This window comes from Hippichthys cyanospilos, chromosome 1 (assembly GCF_059441005.1).
Source record: "Hippichthys cyanospilos isolate Australia breed blue-spotted pipefish chromosome 1, RoL_Hcya_1.0, whole genome shotgun sequence".
NCBI classification, from domain to species: Eukaryota; Metazoa; Chordata; class Actinopteri; order Syngnathiformes; family Syngnathidae; genus Hippichthys; species Hippichthys cyanospilos.
The window spans coordinates 26,746,224-26,762,892 of NC_142369.1; the positions used below are offsets into that span (position 1 = coordinate 26,746,224).

The 16,669-nt window shown below is 39.4% G+C and overlaps 2 protein-coding genes and 1 long non-coding RNA gene across 3 annotated transcripts; 2 read left to right on the forward strand and 1 right to left on the reverse strand.

Moving 5' to 3' along the window:
• The first annotated feature begins 4,911 nt into the window (after positions 1-4,911).
• Positions 4,912-9,909, forward strand: tgoln2 (trans-golgi network protein 2). The gene is made up of 4 exons (XM_088429728.1): positions 4,912-5,113; positions 6,717-7,765; positions 8,624-8,707; positions 8,768-9,909. The coding sequence occupies exons 1-4, from the start codon at positions 5,059-5,061 to the stop codon at positions 8,771-8,773; spliced, it is 1,194 nt and encodes a 397-aa protein (XP_088285854.1). The 5' UTR covers positions 4,912-5,058; the 3' UTR covers positions 8,774-9,909.
• On the reverse strand, positions 9,487-11,788 carry LOC148429930 (dual specificity protein phosphatase 18). The gene has a single exon (XM_088429739.1). The coding sequence runs from the start codon at positions 10,736-10,738 to the stop codon at positions 10,193-10,195; it is 546 nt and encodes a 181-aa protein (XP_088285865.1). The 5' UTR covers positions 10,739-11,788; the 3' UTR covers positions 9,487-10,192.
• Positions 11,789-12,369: 581 nt separating this feature from the next.
• LOC148429931 (uncharacterized) lies at positions 12,370-16,399 on the forward strand. The gene is made up of 3 exons (XR_015866881.1): positions 12,370-12,721; positions 13,072-13,967; positions 14,168-16,399. It is a non-coding gene; the product is annotated as an uncharacterized LOC148429931 (long non-coding RNA).
• Positions 16,400-16,669: the final 270 nt, after the last annotated feature.

Genomic DNA, 16,669 nt, shown 5'->3' on the forward strand with positions numbered 1-16,669 from the left:
TATTGACACTTGTACAACCACACCTGTTCTGTCGTGTATATCTGTTCACCTCAGCGAACAGATATACTGTACATGACAAAACACATCAAAATCATGAAGTCATGATGTCATGTCAAATAGGGATAAATACATTTATAAAGAAATACAAGACTGATCGTTTATAATACAACAGGGATTGCTGTCGTGTTTCAGATTTCCCTCATTGAGAGCGGTCAGTGAACGCTGCGCCAGTGTAACACTGAATGCGCTTGAAGCTATTTTGAAGTTATTTTTCTTTTTCCTCGCGACGTAGCTCGAGTTCATTTTGCCATAAATATCCGCCATAAACATAAACACCATCCATGTTCCTCCAAGTTTATGAGTGTGTGTACTGTTGATACTAAACTTTCTGTGTTCTCTAACCAGAGCACTCGGCTGCATACCTTGCCACTCTTAATTGAATCAGCTGGAGAAATCATAAATTTTACATGATCCTCGTCATCTTAGTAATATTCCTGTGAGTGAATAAAGATGGACTCGCACGGTGGTTCAGTCTGCTCGCTTCTTTTATTGAAATTATTGCCGTAACAACTTTCGCTAACATGAGCTGCTGTTAGCTGCAACGGACACTGGCTGCTAACAGCCAACGGATATTTGCCCTCTTACTTGTCCTGTTACAGTAATTATTTTAAGTAAGAATACGCCCATATAAAATTGCACATCTGTGCATCAAAACTCGGCTTGTGTGGCTGACGGATCAATCTTCTTCTATGGTGTTGGAGAAAAAAAGAATTCTAATCTTTAAGTTACCGTTTACTGGACGTACGGATACTTTCGGCCATCATTTTTGGGGAATAAAGTACATCTTATATTTGGGGAATGATTGTAATGGGTTTTGATCCTATCAATTCTCTTTAATGGTTCATGAAATCATCTTGCAGGCGGGATAAAACCTCCTCGTGGCCGCGCAATTGACACCCCTGGTCTAGATGATAAAGTTTATTGCCCTCTTTGCTTTCAATGGAAAGGGCTAAATAAAAATCTTACTGATGCTGTCACAGTTTAATGTTTAATAAAGCACAATTAGGCAAACCACGTTGGATAATGAGAACCCGAACCAGGCTGAGGAAAATTTAAGCCTGAAGTAAACACAAATAAAATAATAATGAACATCTGCTCCTTCGCAACATATAGTGTCCCATATCAATGACAAAAAAGGGGGTCAGCGCTGTCCCAGCACAGAGAAACCTGCTTGGGATCCCTGTTCCTCTTGCAGTTTTCTATCCACCATTTGGCGAGCAGCTTAGGCTTTAATTAATTCAGAGGTAATGGGCTGTAACCCTTGGGACCTCATTAGGCATTTCAATTAGTGAAAAACACACTAGGTAGGTTACAGTTTTTGGTGCCTTTGGAGATGAAGAGTTATGCCAGTGCTGGGCCAATTATTCCGTAGCAGGGGGACTGACCCGGACAAACACTGATGTCCCCCAACATCCCTTAGTTTGGAAGAAACATCTAGTGGGGTACATTCGGGATGAAAAATCCGCCCAGACAAAATGCATTGCCGAGGAAAGCACGTGCAGGGATTATCATTGTTGATATGATAAATGATATAGATTCTCGATTGACAACTTGTCGCAACTACGCAATGTAATCAAAAATATATTCTGTAATACTACTAATATATTAAAGAATAGTCAGAAGTATTGATCTAACAGTCCGTTTTTTTGAACTGCAATTTACCAAACAATTGTGCTGTTACCTTCATGAGTTCCATACAGTATATATGCAAGAAACACCTCTCTAAGCTTCACTAGTGCAGGTCTACACCTGTGAAAAATAAAAGCAGATTAATAAACATAAAGTATTGATATATTTATAGTTCTTGGACAACGCCAATGAAAATGAGCAGTGTTAATAGTAGAATTGAGGACACGGATCATCAATTGTGTTCTATGCTATTCTTCGACTGGCTCTAATTTTGGTGATCTAACCCCCAGCCTCCCACCCCCAAATTCAAACCCTCAATGCTGAGTGTCAAGCAGCGAGGCAGCAGGTCCCATTATTACAGTCTTTGCTATGATCCAGGGACAGGGACATACAATTATTTTCACTTTTTTATAATGTCAAATTATCGGTACCTCTGGCTTAGTACACTTCGTGTGTGGCCTTCCGGAAAGATAAGTTGCCTCCCATTTTGAAACCTTGTTTACCTATGATTCAAGTGACAGACTGTGTGAGGTTTAAGTGACAAGCTTAAATTCAGCTGCCGTGGCATCGCGTTTCGGCACGAAAAGACCCCCCAAAAAGTTCATGATGATTATGACTGGCATTTGTCAAACTAAATAAAGAGAATGTTTTGGCGCTAAACTGCACAAATATGTTGATTATTATATTTGCATGACTGGAGCAAAATATTAGAATTAGGTCTCAAGTTCAGCTCTTGGGTTTCTTGATATTTTTACGAGGTCTTATTTTAATATTTCTTACTTATTTAAGTTTCTAATGCCTTGGCGTTTCTCACTCCATGGTCAAAAAGATTTTGTATGAATAAAAAGGAGGTTGCCTTTTTCAAATTTTTTTTTTCAAGTTTATCAACAGAGTGATTCACACAAGAGATTGCCAGAAAACAGTTTTGTTACAGGCACTGCTCCAAAATTCCTTTTGACTGTGATGTTGTGTTCAATATAAACTTATATACAAGTACATATACCTTTGTGGTATTAACCCAATAAAAATGTGTGTCTATTGTTGCACCCTAGATGTCACATTTTATTTTCAATTTCAGTAGAAAACCAAGTCATTCTAGCATTTTTAACAATGTTCTGTTCTAATTGTGTATTATGCTTTATACCCCAGCATGTCATCCCGAATTTGCAAGCTCCAATGCCTATTAATGACTTATGTGTCCACTCGCTGCACTGCTCAGCATCTGTCATGAAAGACCGAGGTCAGATTTAAGAGATGTTAATATTGCTCGGTGAATTCTTCAAATCTCTTGCCAAGGATTTTTTCTTGCTCGTCGCTTTGATCTTAAATTCAATCCAGCCTAACCCTTTCCTACATAGGCTACATAATATTGTAGCTGGTGGTGTTGAGATGTCAGCCTATGCATACTAATGTATATCAAACACAACTAAGGATGCAAAAACAGCTGATGCGCATTAAGATGAAGCTACTTCCTCAGAAGGCATTCTATCCACCTTATGTTCTTAAAAATAGGTGAACGCTACCTATGCGTTACGCAGTGAAATTCATCGATTGTTTCTAGAGCAATCTCTGAGTTTAGCGATGCTCAGCTGCCGTCTTTGCGGAGCTAGCTATGGCTGGCTGTGAGCTTAAGAACCTTGTTAATGTATTATTTATACCCATTTGACCTTAAAAATGAAAATGCTAATATTTGTCAACAACGAGAAAGATTATTGGACTCAAATTTCAAATAGCACAATTAGGACATATTCATTACAAGGACCACACACCTTGAATTAAAATTAAGACTTACCATGTCTCATCTTGGATTACTTCTAGCACATGTTTTTAAACACCTATTAGTAACTAGTAGTTATTATGGTCAACGAGAAACTTTAATACATTTTTCATGTTATTTTGTATCACTTAGGCCTAAAATATAATTTTATGTTTGCTCATATGTGGCTATCATCAACCAAAGTTACATAAAAATAGAAGACGTTGAAAGATATGGTCTAGCTAAGCAGATTCCTCTGGAAGCAAGTCAGGGGGAAAAGATTGCATTAGTAATTCCAGTCTTTATTTTCTGATTGTCTTTTGGCAATAGTTTGTCCAGCCACCTTATAGCTCAGATGGGGTGGGCTCAAATCGAGGCTTTGGCCTTCCTGTGTGCATGTTTTCCCTATGCTTGCATGTTTTTTATTCTTTCCAAGTACACTGGCTTCCTCCTACATTCTCAAAACATGCATGGTAAGTTAAATAACGGTGTTCCCCTCATCTCAACCAAAGCCAGTTGCGATAGCACTCCTGTGAACCTAGAAGGATGCTAAGCATAAGCATGGATGGGTAGATGGCTGCGTTTTGTAAGCCATTCACTGAGCTGACTAATATGGCATATACTAAATTTAAAATGACACAAAATAAAATGAAAACGATTTGACATATTAATTATTGTTATTATTATTATTATCACTGTTATTATTATTATCACTATTATATTAGGCACATACATATTTGTTGGTAAACGGGGGAACTGGATCATTTCAAGTAAACGGAGACAAAACTGAAGACAAACATACATGCATTCCACCCCAGTTGAGTTCCTTACTTCATAAAACCATACAGTCCTTCATTGTCATATAGCGTATTAAAAAATTGCCTATTACTTTTGGAATGTAATAAGTGAACAAACGAATGAATGAATGGCCTTAAGGCCGGTGACTCACCTGATCGTCTCCAGATGCTTAGCATGGGATGACACTATGGGATGACAAGTGCTTGTTGTAAGTCATTTTGGGGAGTGATTCTGGATTCTCACACAAGCGTTTCTGCTTTAACAAACTTAAAGTCCATCCTCAACGCAATGGCTGCTGGCAACTATGAACTATGATCTCTACGGAATGAAGCGACATCTGTGTGGAAAATGCAGATAGAAACCTATTTCTCAAATTCTTTGAAAAGGTGCGGGGGAAAGACGCATGGCAGTCATTTTCAGGATTATTTTTTGTTGAAACAACATACCTTACTTGAAAACATTCCCTGTAGAACATCAACGCATGCCATAGGCACTCATGAGGAAAGAAGTCTGTTTTGGAGAGGTTCCGTTCCAAAACGGCGGTCACGTTATAACAGTGTCATCTAGCGGTCGGTTTAAAACTACTGTTTACAGCGTTTATGCACCCACTCTCTAGATGTCAGTAGTAGTGAGCACTTTGCGGGTAAGCGGAGCACAGAAGAAGAGTGTGGTGCGTACGCGGAAGTAGAAGGCAGGCCGAATTCTGACCCTGTCAAAGCTAGACTGTCCAGTAACATTTGTCAAAGCAGATTTTAATGTTAATACAAAGATTGCTGTAATCGATCAGTTACTTCTTTGCTTCCCGTTTGTACACGATGAGGCTTGTTTTTCTGATAGGTCTTACAATTGCGTGTTCCCCCATGGTGACAGGTGAGTGCTTTTCTATGTTTAAACCTCATCCTAATTAACTTCACGGATTTAATGTTGTCTTCGTAATCCCCGTCAACTCAGTAGGGTGCGGATAGGAATTTGGAATGTCCATTACTCCTTTAACAGTATCACTGCCATGGCTTTAAACTCGACAGTAACCTAAATATAAAGTTAATAAAAAAAAAAAAAATCAAGTTCAAGTCTTTACGAATCCTTTAAATGTATCAAACTATTCTGTTTCCGAGCCTTTAAAGCCAAGGAAAGCATCACCTTTTTGTTTTGTTTTTTTCATATTAGTATTTTCATTTTAAATACCAAAAACTGCCACATAATTGTTCTGTGAAAAAGCACCAAAAGTCCTGACATAGATAGGTGATCGAAGATATATCTAATACAGAAAAAAACAACTTTCAAACGTATTAAATGAAGTTATTTACCCCATGCACCTAATGAACTTTCGAAGGCCCGCTCATCTACCATCACACACTTTTGAGATGCATTGATAGTCTCCAATAGGAATCGGCATCTAATACAGAATATTATGCTCAGTAAGGAGTCTCTAAGGACCACATGAGTAGACCCATCCTGCTGACCTGCTTGAAAAATAGTCTGAAAATGGTCCCTCCAAAAGTTGAAATCCCAAATGTGTTGTCATTCTTACATAGTTCACCAGTCTGTACTTAAAAGCACGTTTTGATTTTTCATTTGAACGGAAAAAGAATTTCATTGTGTGGTATAATACGATACATTTGACATTAAAACTCTTGGATCTGAAGTTTGTTGTGGTTTAGGTCCATTGTTAAAGATCTCCAAGACACGGATTTGAAGAACAAATTGTTGCTAGAATGATCTGCAACAAATTTGTCAACAAATTGTTGCTAGAATGATCTGCTTTTGAACAATGTTTAGATAGAGATGCATTTGTATATCGTCGTGTTCTAATGAACAGATCCATGCAGTATGTGTGCACTTCCAACAATCCCTGCACATTTAAAGGGTTCAGTGCCTTGCTCAAGGCCCTTTTTACAGTGCAAATTTTACAAAAGCAAGTTGTCAACTTCAGCCAACAGTTCCCAAGTCAAACTTTTTAAACATTACGGGGCTTAAAGTGGCCAGACTCAGACCTTCCACAAGATGCTTCTTGTTGTTTAATCAAGGATTGGATACTCTTTTATCGATAAGAAAAAATTCTTTGGTGGTGTCAACGTCAATAAGGCAATGCAAAATAACAATGACATCTTTAATTAACAACACCCCTATACGATTCTTATTTTAAAGTTACACTGTGTAGGATTTAGATTGTTTCTCTCTAAAAATGAATACATGATTATACATTTCAAAAACTTGCAGATACATGTGTTCTTAACACATGTGGGTCTCGCTATTGAATATTACATGTGGGGTGGCACTCCTCTGGAGGTCGCCATTGAGGAGCGTTTATTGCTCTGTTAACCGTAATGCCTCTAAAGCTTGCACTGCCAGCTGCATGCGAAAAATTACACATAGTGCTTTTAAATGAAAAATACAATGTTGTTGTTTCATTATTTCCTGAAACTTGGCTTGTTTGATTTTGAAAGGAAATATTTGTGTTCAATTTTTGTAGGAGCCCCAGCACTTGTCAATATGGGTGATGACTCTGTTGCAACAAGCAGTCAAAATGCTGACTCTCATTCGAAAAATGTACCTATTCAGAATGCACCTGAAGAGAAGACACAGACAGGCTTAGATACAAAGCCTGAGCCTAAACCTGTGACTCAGAAAAAGACGAATGACAAGATGACTGAGGGTTTAACATCACAAGGCCAGAAGCCTAAAGGAGCTAAGGGGGTCGTGAAGGATTTCTCGAAAGAGGGTGCCAAGGGCAAAATAACTCAAGAGGATGCAGAGACAGAAGAACCCACAGAAGACCCAAAGTTAGGTAACCCTAGTGAAGAGGCAAAATCAACAGCGGGCCTAGAAAAGGTTCGCATATCTGAAAAACAAACGGCAAAGGATTTGAAATTGAATGCTGCGACAACCGGCCAGGTAAAACCTGATGTAAACCTTGTACAGGATATGAAAAAGGAGTCAAAGCAAGTAGAATCAGAAGAACTAACAGACAAGGAGAATCCTGATAGAAAGCCTGAAAACGAAGGGAATTCTGCAGCGCTGACAAATGAGGAGAAACCAACTGAGCCTAGAAAGGAAGGCGAATCTGAAGGAGAGACTGCTGGAAAGTCTGAAGAAGGGAAATCAGCAGAGCAGACTAACGAGGAGAAACCAAGAGACCCGCTAAAGAAAGACAATACTGGAGGAGAGACTCTTAAAGAAGACCATTCTAAAGGAGGGATTCTAAAAGACCATTCTGAAGGAGAGATTCTAAAAGAAGGGGGTGTAAAGGTCAACAAACCAGTAGAGACTACACAGGAAGGCAAACTAGAAGAGCCTGTAGAGAACGACTCAGAAGTGGAGAATGGCAACTCAAAGTTGGATGAATCTGACAGTGAGGCCAAATCTGGGGATAAAGTCAGCAATAAAAAGACGGGAGGCAACCTTCAGTATAAGCAACCTGATGGAAGCGAGGAGGGAGAGAGCAGTCATTTTTTTGCATACCTTGTTTCCATGGTTGTGTTGGTTGCAGTGCTTTACATCGCTTACCACAACAAGCGCAAGGTACGAGACCATGAAAATAGTTGCTCTCAATACCATTCATTTCCTGATCACAGTGTTCCCTTGCTGCCTTGGCTTTTGACTTTCGCGCCCTCGGTCTTTCGCAGTTTTATTTCTTTCCAGATGAAAACTAGCTATTTTGGAGAGAGACGTTGTGTGAAGTTTCCCTGCATGCTAAACGGATGAGTTACTGTAAATGCGCATGGATGTTGAACTACTGCAGTACACATATTTACCTAAAATACTAAATTATGAAACCTTATACGGTAACCTGTACTATTATCTCTTGCTGCTTCCGTCCTTTGGCGTAGCGACCCTCAGACGTTGAACTATAGCTGAGACTGTAGCTGTTCAAACATAGTAACAAGCAGAGTTCACACTGGAAACTCAAAATTCACAACAAAAGGTAACAGGATCCCAAAGCTTTCTTTCCTCCTCAGATCTTTCAGCCGCGATTATGTGTGAACTTAAGACTGAGGACAAGAGAGTACTGCTTTCAACTGACCGCCATTGGCCAGGCAATCCGTCAATCAGCTCACGGGCAAGACACGTGATTGGCTCCCGGTGCGACCATTTACTAATGAGGGCAGGGGTTGCAATCCACTCGTCATTGGTCAATTGTCGCGCCGGGAGCTTATCGTGTAACTTGTAGGAGTACCCATGAGGTGATTGACGCCTTTGCCTGGAACCTTTGCCATTCCTGTTCTACACCATTACTACCAAGTTGATCTAGCTCGGACTTAACTAGATAAAAACAATTAATAGTTCACATAGCCAAAAATAATGACGTGTTTGTATTTTTTTTTTTTCTTCTCAACTTAACATTTCAGCCAATTGTGGATTTAATTTTTCCTCCCGCAGATAATTGCCTTTGTTTTGGAGGGAAAGAAATCAAAATCTGCACGTCGCCCAAAATCCACAGACTACCAAAGATTGGAACAGCAAGTAAGTATTTTGTCTTTCCAGCTTTGGTTTGAATGTATTGATTTTTTTTTTTCCCCTCAGATGTAATCTGATGGTGCAGCCCTGAGACACTGAATACACTGTGGGAAGACATCAGAGGAAGTGAGCATTTGAACCGACATGCATTTTGGCTCATGTGTACATTGTTCTATTTTGTAAATGGATGCCTCTTGCATGACTATGCAGATGACATTGTTGCCTTATTGACAGATTGCATAAAACAGTGATAGTTTATTAAATATGCATGCGGGTTTTTTTGTTTTGCACCTCTGTCTTTATTCCACTTTATAAGAACTGTGTCTCAGGTTTTTTTGGGAGCAGATGAAAGTTGTCTCCCTTATGTCCTTGCTTTATTTGTACGGCTATGATTGCACTGTGAGCCATGTAAGTAGTCATGACTCCCCCTTGTAAAAAAAAAATATGAAATATTTTCTCATTTGTCAAATATGTTCTGCAGCTACCTACATTTGTTAAAATGTTTATGTGTTTTCAGCTCAATATAATATTTGGATTCCCAATATGAACTACAAGATTATTTGATAGAGTAAACATTTGTGAATAAATATATTTTTCTTTCATGATGAAGTGAAACAGGTTTGGCGTTTTTTATTTTTTTGTCAGCACAAAGACTGGAACGAGCACAACTAACATGATAAAAATCACTCGAAATGCCAGTCAAAATGATTCCTTACAAACAGGAGTTTGTGTTGCACACTTTTGTAATGATATTTATTGAGATTGGTAAGGCAAGGAAGCAAAATAGCTAGTACCTGAAATGTTTGTATTGTTTCTGCCTTGGATCATGTTTAACCACTATCTACACATGTAAATTGCAGAGCATTTCTCCCATTATTTTGTCACTTGCTGTTTTAAAGTTGAATAGCTCTATTTTTGAAAGGAAAATGACCAACGAACGCATTCCTTAATTGGTGTTGGTGTAGGTGTGTGTGGGGGATGACTGATAACAAAGTGAAAGATGGTCTTTTACCTGTGTGTGCCAAATGAAAAATTGCTTTGCTGTATTCTGTAAGACATTGTATTGAAAGGAACACAATTTTCTCAATGGAAGTGTTCATTTATGGAGAACAAGTCAAATCTGTCAAAGTTTCTGCAAAGCCATTTTATTGCATCTGGCTAAAATGTTTGGAATATCTTGCTGTCTATAATAAATGATTTTTCTTGTACTTAAAAGTTGTGATGGAGTTTTTCTCTTGTAACTTGCATCAAATACCAAGCAAGGCATGATCATGAATTAGTTTGTGGGTACTCAGTAGAGAACACAAAGGCTGCCCAACCTGCTGAACAATTCTGCAGAAACAAAGAACAATGCACCTTTTCTGATAATTAATCTGACGTTTTATTACAATTCTAAGATGCGCAAGTGTGTTGTCGATGTTCACAACAGTACCCGGAACAACGAGTCACGAATCCCGATTGAGTTTCCCAGACACGAGAAGCATCGGGTTGTCAGAGTGGCATCATATTTCTGGCCTCCTTTTCGTACATATCAGGTATTTCTCCCATTGACGAGGACACCATCCGGACAGACGTGCATCCACGAAGCTGCCGCTCGTACTGGATTAATTGCTTCCAGAAACCATTATTGGGCCTCGCCATGGGCCGACAGGTCTTGACCCGAGCGTGAGCTTCCATCAGAGTCGCCCCCTGGTGCTTGATAAGAAATGCCATGCAGAGTGCCGTCGAGCGGCTCACTCCCGCGTTGCAGTGCACCAATGTGCGACCACCGCCCTGCGCCACGCTCTCCACTTTATCAGCTACCTCGTCGAAGTGATCGCCAAGGAGGGTGGACGGAGAGTCTGCCAAGGGAATGTGGATGTACTCCAGACCGTGAAGATCCGTACTGCCGCGTGTGTTCTCCGATACGTTTATGATGCACGTTATGTTGTTGGCATTCAAAAGAGCGGCGTTACTCGCCGCTCTGCCGTTACTCACGTAAAGATGTTCAGTGACTCGACACAGGCCAGATATACCTGCAACGACTGGCGGATGCATCAGACCATCAGTCAAACTATATATACTTGATTAACTCGTGTCAACAAAACAAGCCTTGCCGAGAAGTGACGCAACGGTAGTACATGTTACTTCCGGTTACAGGATGTCAAGAATTGGTGCACGATGCCGCCCCCAGCTGTGCATGATGTCAAATACACTTTTTAGACATGTTTTCCCTCTCGCTAATTAATTCTAGCACTCAAAACTTGGTAGATTGCCTACTTTTGTCAAAAAAATAAGATAAATAATTCCCGATATAACCTGGTAAAAATTACAATTCCGATCAATTATTTTTACTTTAGTAAAATTGCAGCCTCTAATGGAAATAAAAATAGAATAAAAATAGTGAATTAAAAGGAAGTCTACATAAATGTTTGTTCTAATAAATTTTACGGTGACCAACGGGGAAAACGAGCTGCAACTGGCAGAACGCAACAAACGCAGGAACAAGCGAACATTGCAAACATTTGGGAGCAAACATTGCGAAAAATGCACAGAAAAATGACGCAAACAAAGAATGCAAAACACATTTAAAGGCCGCAAACAGATATAATCACAAAAAAAGTCATGGAGGAAAACTCAAAATAAAAATAACATGCAAAAAAAAAAAAAAGAAAAGAAAATACTCACGGAACGACAAACAGCTGCAATGACAAAATCTGCTGCAAGTTGTCACCACTAACACTGACCAGTCCATCACACCACAGAGGTGCAAAAGTAGTACCCAATTGTAATCTATACCTTTGGTATTATTGGCATTTAGTGGTAGAAAAAGCGCACGGCATACATTGACAGGAGAGGGCTTTGGTAAAATTACTGATGACAGAGTTTGTTAGTACATTTGGTTAAAGGCAGAACGACCACCAAAGAAATTAAGTTGGAACTCCAAGGTCAAGGTACACCAGTGTCAAATAGCACCAGTCGTCACTGTTGGAGCCAAAGTGTGACGTCGGGGGAGACAACCAAGTAGTAGTAGCTGAAAATAAACAAACAAACAAAAAAAGTCGAGACAGGAATTTGACAAAATGTATGTATGTTAACCCATATAAAAACAATCAGCAATGAGGAAGAACAAAATACTGAACTATTCTGAAATTACCTTCAACGAGCCCTGATCCAAATCTATTTCAAATCAATCATTTTGTCAGACCTTTTTCGAGAGTTTGTCTGCTAATCCCTAATTTTCATACGCTTCGATTACAATTTGAACTTTTTGAATCCTGGGAAATGAAAGTTCTCTTTGTAAAAATCTTTGTAAAAATCCCAAAATGCGCATCCATGATGAGAATTTATATTTTCGTCAATAACTCTCACACGCACACACACACACGCACGCCCACACGCACACGCACAAACACACACACATATATATATATATATATATATATATATATATATATATATATATATATATATATATATATATATATATATATATATATATATAAGAAAATGTTTAGTTTTATGACGTTTGTCGGATTCAATTTATTTGAGAAACCACTGTAGGTATGTAACAACATATGTATTTAACAACTGAACTATCACAAATCCCCAAATCCCTGTTTATATTCCAGCACAACGGTTGCCAAGAATAGTAGCGTTTCTTATTTGAGGTGGAGGCTGGGGGTGTTGATACCCACAGGCAGTTCTCGGTTGCCCAGGAAACAGATGGCGGATGAAGGGCGCACATACAAAAGAGCGCAAACCTGTAGCAGCAGCTGGGGAGCGGCTCCACTGACTTATTCATGACAGCACAGCCAAGACGGTCTTTTGTTTCGGGACTCACCCACATTATCCAGAGCTCCAAACTGGCTTGTGCGCAGCTGCTCCCGGCACTCCCATTTGGGCTTGCAGCAGCTCTGCAGCTGAATGTGCAGGAGTCCCTGTTTTTACTGCAGGGAACAACATGTTTGTCACGCTTTAGTGAGAGCTCTAATACAATCGTGGCGACGATGTGGGAGAAGTGCAACCTGCAGATGACTGGTAAGAAAACGATCCGTACATGCATATATTTGTAAGCAATATTGTGTTGCGTGTCACACAATCAACTGTTCGGTTTGGCTTTTCTTAGAGGAATTAATGTTCATCAACGACCGTTGTGAGTCTATGCGGTGAGACAGAAGTGATCTTGAACAACAATGATTTGTATATATTTTTTCATGACATCATTTCGCTTACATCATAACCGGACCCTGTGGCTTTTTTTTATTGCCTCATTAAGTGACCTAAATTCTTCGCCTGCAGCTTTGTGTGTGTGTGTGGGGGGTGGGGGACCCATTTTAAATTGTGTTTTATATTCATTTACTATTGCTGTTATGTGCTTATGATTTTAGGAAGTAAGATACTCCAATTTCCCAGATTCATCAGCAAACACTGTTGACAATTCAGGCTTCTGGAACAGCAGCTGGACAGGTTATGTGCTCAAAACTGGATTTTCATGACTTGCAGTCTCTTTAAATACATGTGATCCAAAAGATTTGTTCGGGCAACCCCAAGTTTACTGTTGTTTGAAAAGTTAGCGAAAGCAACATCGCTATCTTTGCAAGCAATTGCTACTCCATGAGGTATAGGCCTTAGAGCAACAATTGTTATTTGATTTTGGTTTTCATAAAAATTTGAATTGCATAACAGTAAATAAAGGCGGCACAGTGGACGGGTGGTTAGCACATCCCCCTCACAGCTCAGAAATCCCACTTCAATCCCAGTTTGCTCTGGTCTCCCAATGTGGAGCTTGCATGTTCTCCCCGTGCCCGCTTGGGTCGTCTCCTCCTACACTGCAAAAACATGCATGGACACTCTGAAATTGTCCTTAGGTGTGATTGGGTATGTGAATGGCTGTTTGTCTCTGTGTGCCCTAAAATTGGCTGGCAAACAGTTCAGGGTGTCCCCTGCCTGCTGCCTGTAGACAGCTGGGACAGGCACCAGCAAGGCAGCCACCCTAGTAAGGATATGCGGCTATGGAAAGTGGATGGACAAAAAATACTTTTGCTACGGTAGCTCAACTGACACATAGTTGATGCAATTTCATTTACAGAATTTGCAGAAAGATTGAAACCATTAAAGAGTAGCTTGGGAGGGGCTGCAGCGTTTTGTAACTTTTGAACAGCTTGTGTTGTTTGTCCCTGCTAGTTACACCGATAGAGCCCAGTTTGGGTCTCACTTGGGTCATATTGTGCAGCAGTACTGATGGCATCGCTTGAATGACTCCCCTCGTGCTTCCTCGTTGACGGTAATGCCTCTGTGATTAAAAAAAAAAAAAAAAAAAGAATTTTCCCCCTCACTTAACTTACTCAAATGTACTCTGTATTTCATGCTGATTTGTGAGTGTGACATGCATATTTAAGTGCATCAACTGTAAATTGCAGCAGAAAAGATGTATATATATGTTCAAGGGACTTTTGACAAAATGTCATGCCTTTTCTCCTGCAGGGGATTCCGGAGATACTGAATACCTGCTAACCTGCTCCCCTAACGATGGATCAACTTCTCATGCTTTTGTGCATCAGCAAACTTTTGAGAGATCAGATTCCTGCCTTTCTATCAGTAAGAAAGCAAAATAGATCCAATTGCGACCAGGAAGGCCATGTTATATGACTGTTTTCTGTCCTTTGTCTTTCAACCAGGCAGGCAAATCCTAAATTAGCTTTTGGCATATGACAAAACCTCTGTGGTTGCAAAACACTTACATTTTCTGCTGTATGCACTGTGCACTGACCTCCGCCTGTTGCCTTGGTTACCTCTCAATAGTTTCTCTCTTTCTCCTGTCAGAACATATCTTAATTCACCAGAAATAATTAATTACTAGCTCACAGTTTGCTGAACAGTCGATAAAGATGCCTATTCACACATACTTTCCTTGTTCTTGCAGAAAAATTCTTACACAATTTCAAAATGTGGCTCAAATCCAGAATGCTATATCATAATCATAGCCACCTTTAAGCCCTACATTATTTACAGTAAATAGTGTGTTATGTGCATTTTACTGAAGTGTAGGTCTGTGTGAACGCACGTCTGTATGCATGTGCAGTATCTTTGTGTCTTTGCGTGTCCGTGTCAGCATGTTGACTCGAACATCTAGCTACTGAATGGACCAGACTCTGAATATAATATTAATACACAATTTTTTTGTTATTTTGCCCTAGCTACCAAATCAAACAAGCTTAACAACCTAAATCTAACTGGTGTGGAGAATCCTTCCGAACAATCACAAGAATGTCGCTAGAGGACTAAATTGTGTTTGATTCATGAACAAAATCAGTCATTGATTTAAAAGAAAAAAAATCTATGCTAACAGTTGTTTACAGAGGTCTGGATTATACTAACATTATTTCCCTAACAACACTAACTAATTTTTTGCTAACAGTGTGATGACTACTAACCTCAGTGCTATTGGCTGGCCTCACAGTTAGTGACTAACCCCCTGCTTTATGGCCCCAAACACACACAAACCCTCTCCTTTGATCCTGGAACCCCTCTTCTCTCAACCATATTCAGGCTGATCATTACCAAAGGACATCAAATACGAACAATAGCTAGAATGTATCAAGAAGGGTTTCAAGATTCGGGGAGGAAACGGCATGAGCCAGAAGCAGGAAAGTGGCTTATTAACCTGGCTTGACCACAGAGTGCACAACGATTTTGTGTCTGACGCATTGAAGAATTGTCACTCTTTAGACTGAAGTCAAAGAATTGTGTGCGTGACTGAGTGCACAATGTGGCCATGTTTTGCAGGTGAGTACCTTAATTGTTGTCGCTAAGGACATTACTAACTGCCTCTGATACTAACAATGTTACGGCTGCAGACTACTAACAGCTCTGCTCTGCATAAGTTTGGATTCTTTTCATATTTTCAAATCAACATATCTCTTGTCCTTGTTGATGAACAAACTATAGCATGACCTGCGTGAAAAGTTACCTTTCAAAATCTCAAGGAGAACTCGTGGATTGTGTAATGAACAACACAGCTTTGGACAAACTACTAACGTTCTTGGAAATATGACAACTACTAACCGAAAAGCTTAAAATAACTAACAAACTAACATACTAATTAACTAACAAAGTAACTAACAATGACCCTCACTAACTATGAGCTTGCTTATCGAAAGAGATATTGTGCCACCATGTGTTTGAATAGTTGCATCACATATTGATAGTAAGGTTGAATGTTCAGTACTATAGTTGTATGTGCAGACAAGTGAGTGGGTGGGTACTTAAGGAGGGTAGTTACTGTCTGTCTTCCAAGTTTGCCATCCTAAAGAATATTTTTAGTTTGTTCATTAAGAGCAAACATATCATGCAAAATTTTGCCTCAACTGTAGCACTATGCAATAACAAATTAGCTGAGAATCCAAAAGGTTGATTTCCCTCGGCCCCATCTAGTCATTACTCTTCAAGTCCTAGAATGATTGCAAAAATCATGTTACCGGCACACGATGTCTTATTGAATATAGTTAGGGATATCATGCATAGTTTTACTGTCCATGTCCTGCACTTTCTGCATTATGCCACAAATCTATTTTCTGCTTGATGCTAACATTTGATAGGTAAGCGCTGTAAAATATATAATAAAAGTTTGATTACTTTTGCACTATTATATCAGCAACCATGTGCTCTGATGTATATTATTTGCTTAACTACAAAATAAACCGACTATAAAACAGACCCTTTTTTGTACTTAGATTGTTCTTAGAATGCATAATAAAAAAACATTGTTTTGTATCATGTTATATGGCTCTACCTTATGAGAATCATGCAGACAAAAGAACCACCATTTCTCTAATCTCTTTGGCAGATGGATCATTATATAAAACATCCATAAGAAAGGCACTCAGTGGGGTGCAGACAACAACGCCAAAGTCTACACACCACATTCATTCATTCACTAAATATTTTCTTTCCTACTTTCCTTTCTATTTCTTTACTGGTTATGAG

Coding starts and splice junctions, on each gene's coding strand:
- tgoln2 (XM_088429728.1), top strand. CDS start 5,059: ATGAGGCTTGTTTTTCTGATAGGTCTTACAATTGCGTGTTCCCCCATG. Junction 5,114..6,716: donor GTGTTCCCCCATGGTGACAG/GTGAGTGCTTTT, acceptor CAATTTTTGTAG/GAGCCCCAGCACTTGTCAAT. Junction 7,766..8,623: donor CTTACCACAACAAGCGCAAG/GTACGAGACCAT, acceptor TTCCTCCCGCAG/ATAATTGCCTTTGTTTTGGA.
- LOC148429930 (XM_088429739.1), bottom strand. CDS start 10,738: ATGCATCCGCCAGTCGTTGCAGGTATATCTGGCCTGTGTCGAGTCACT.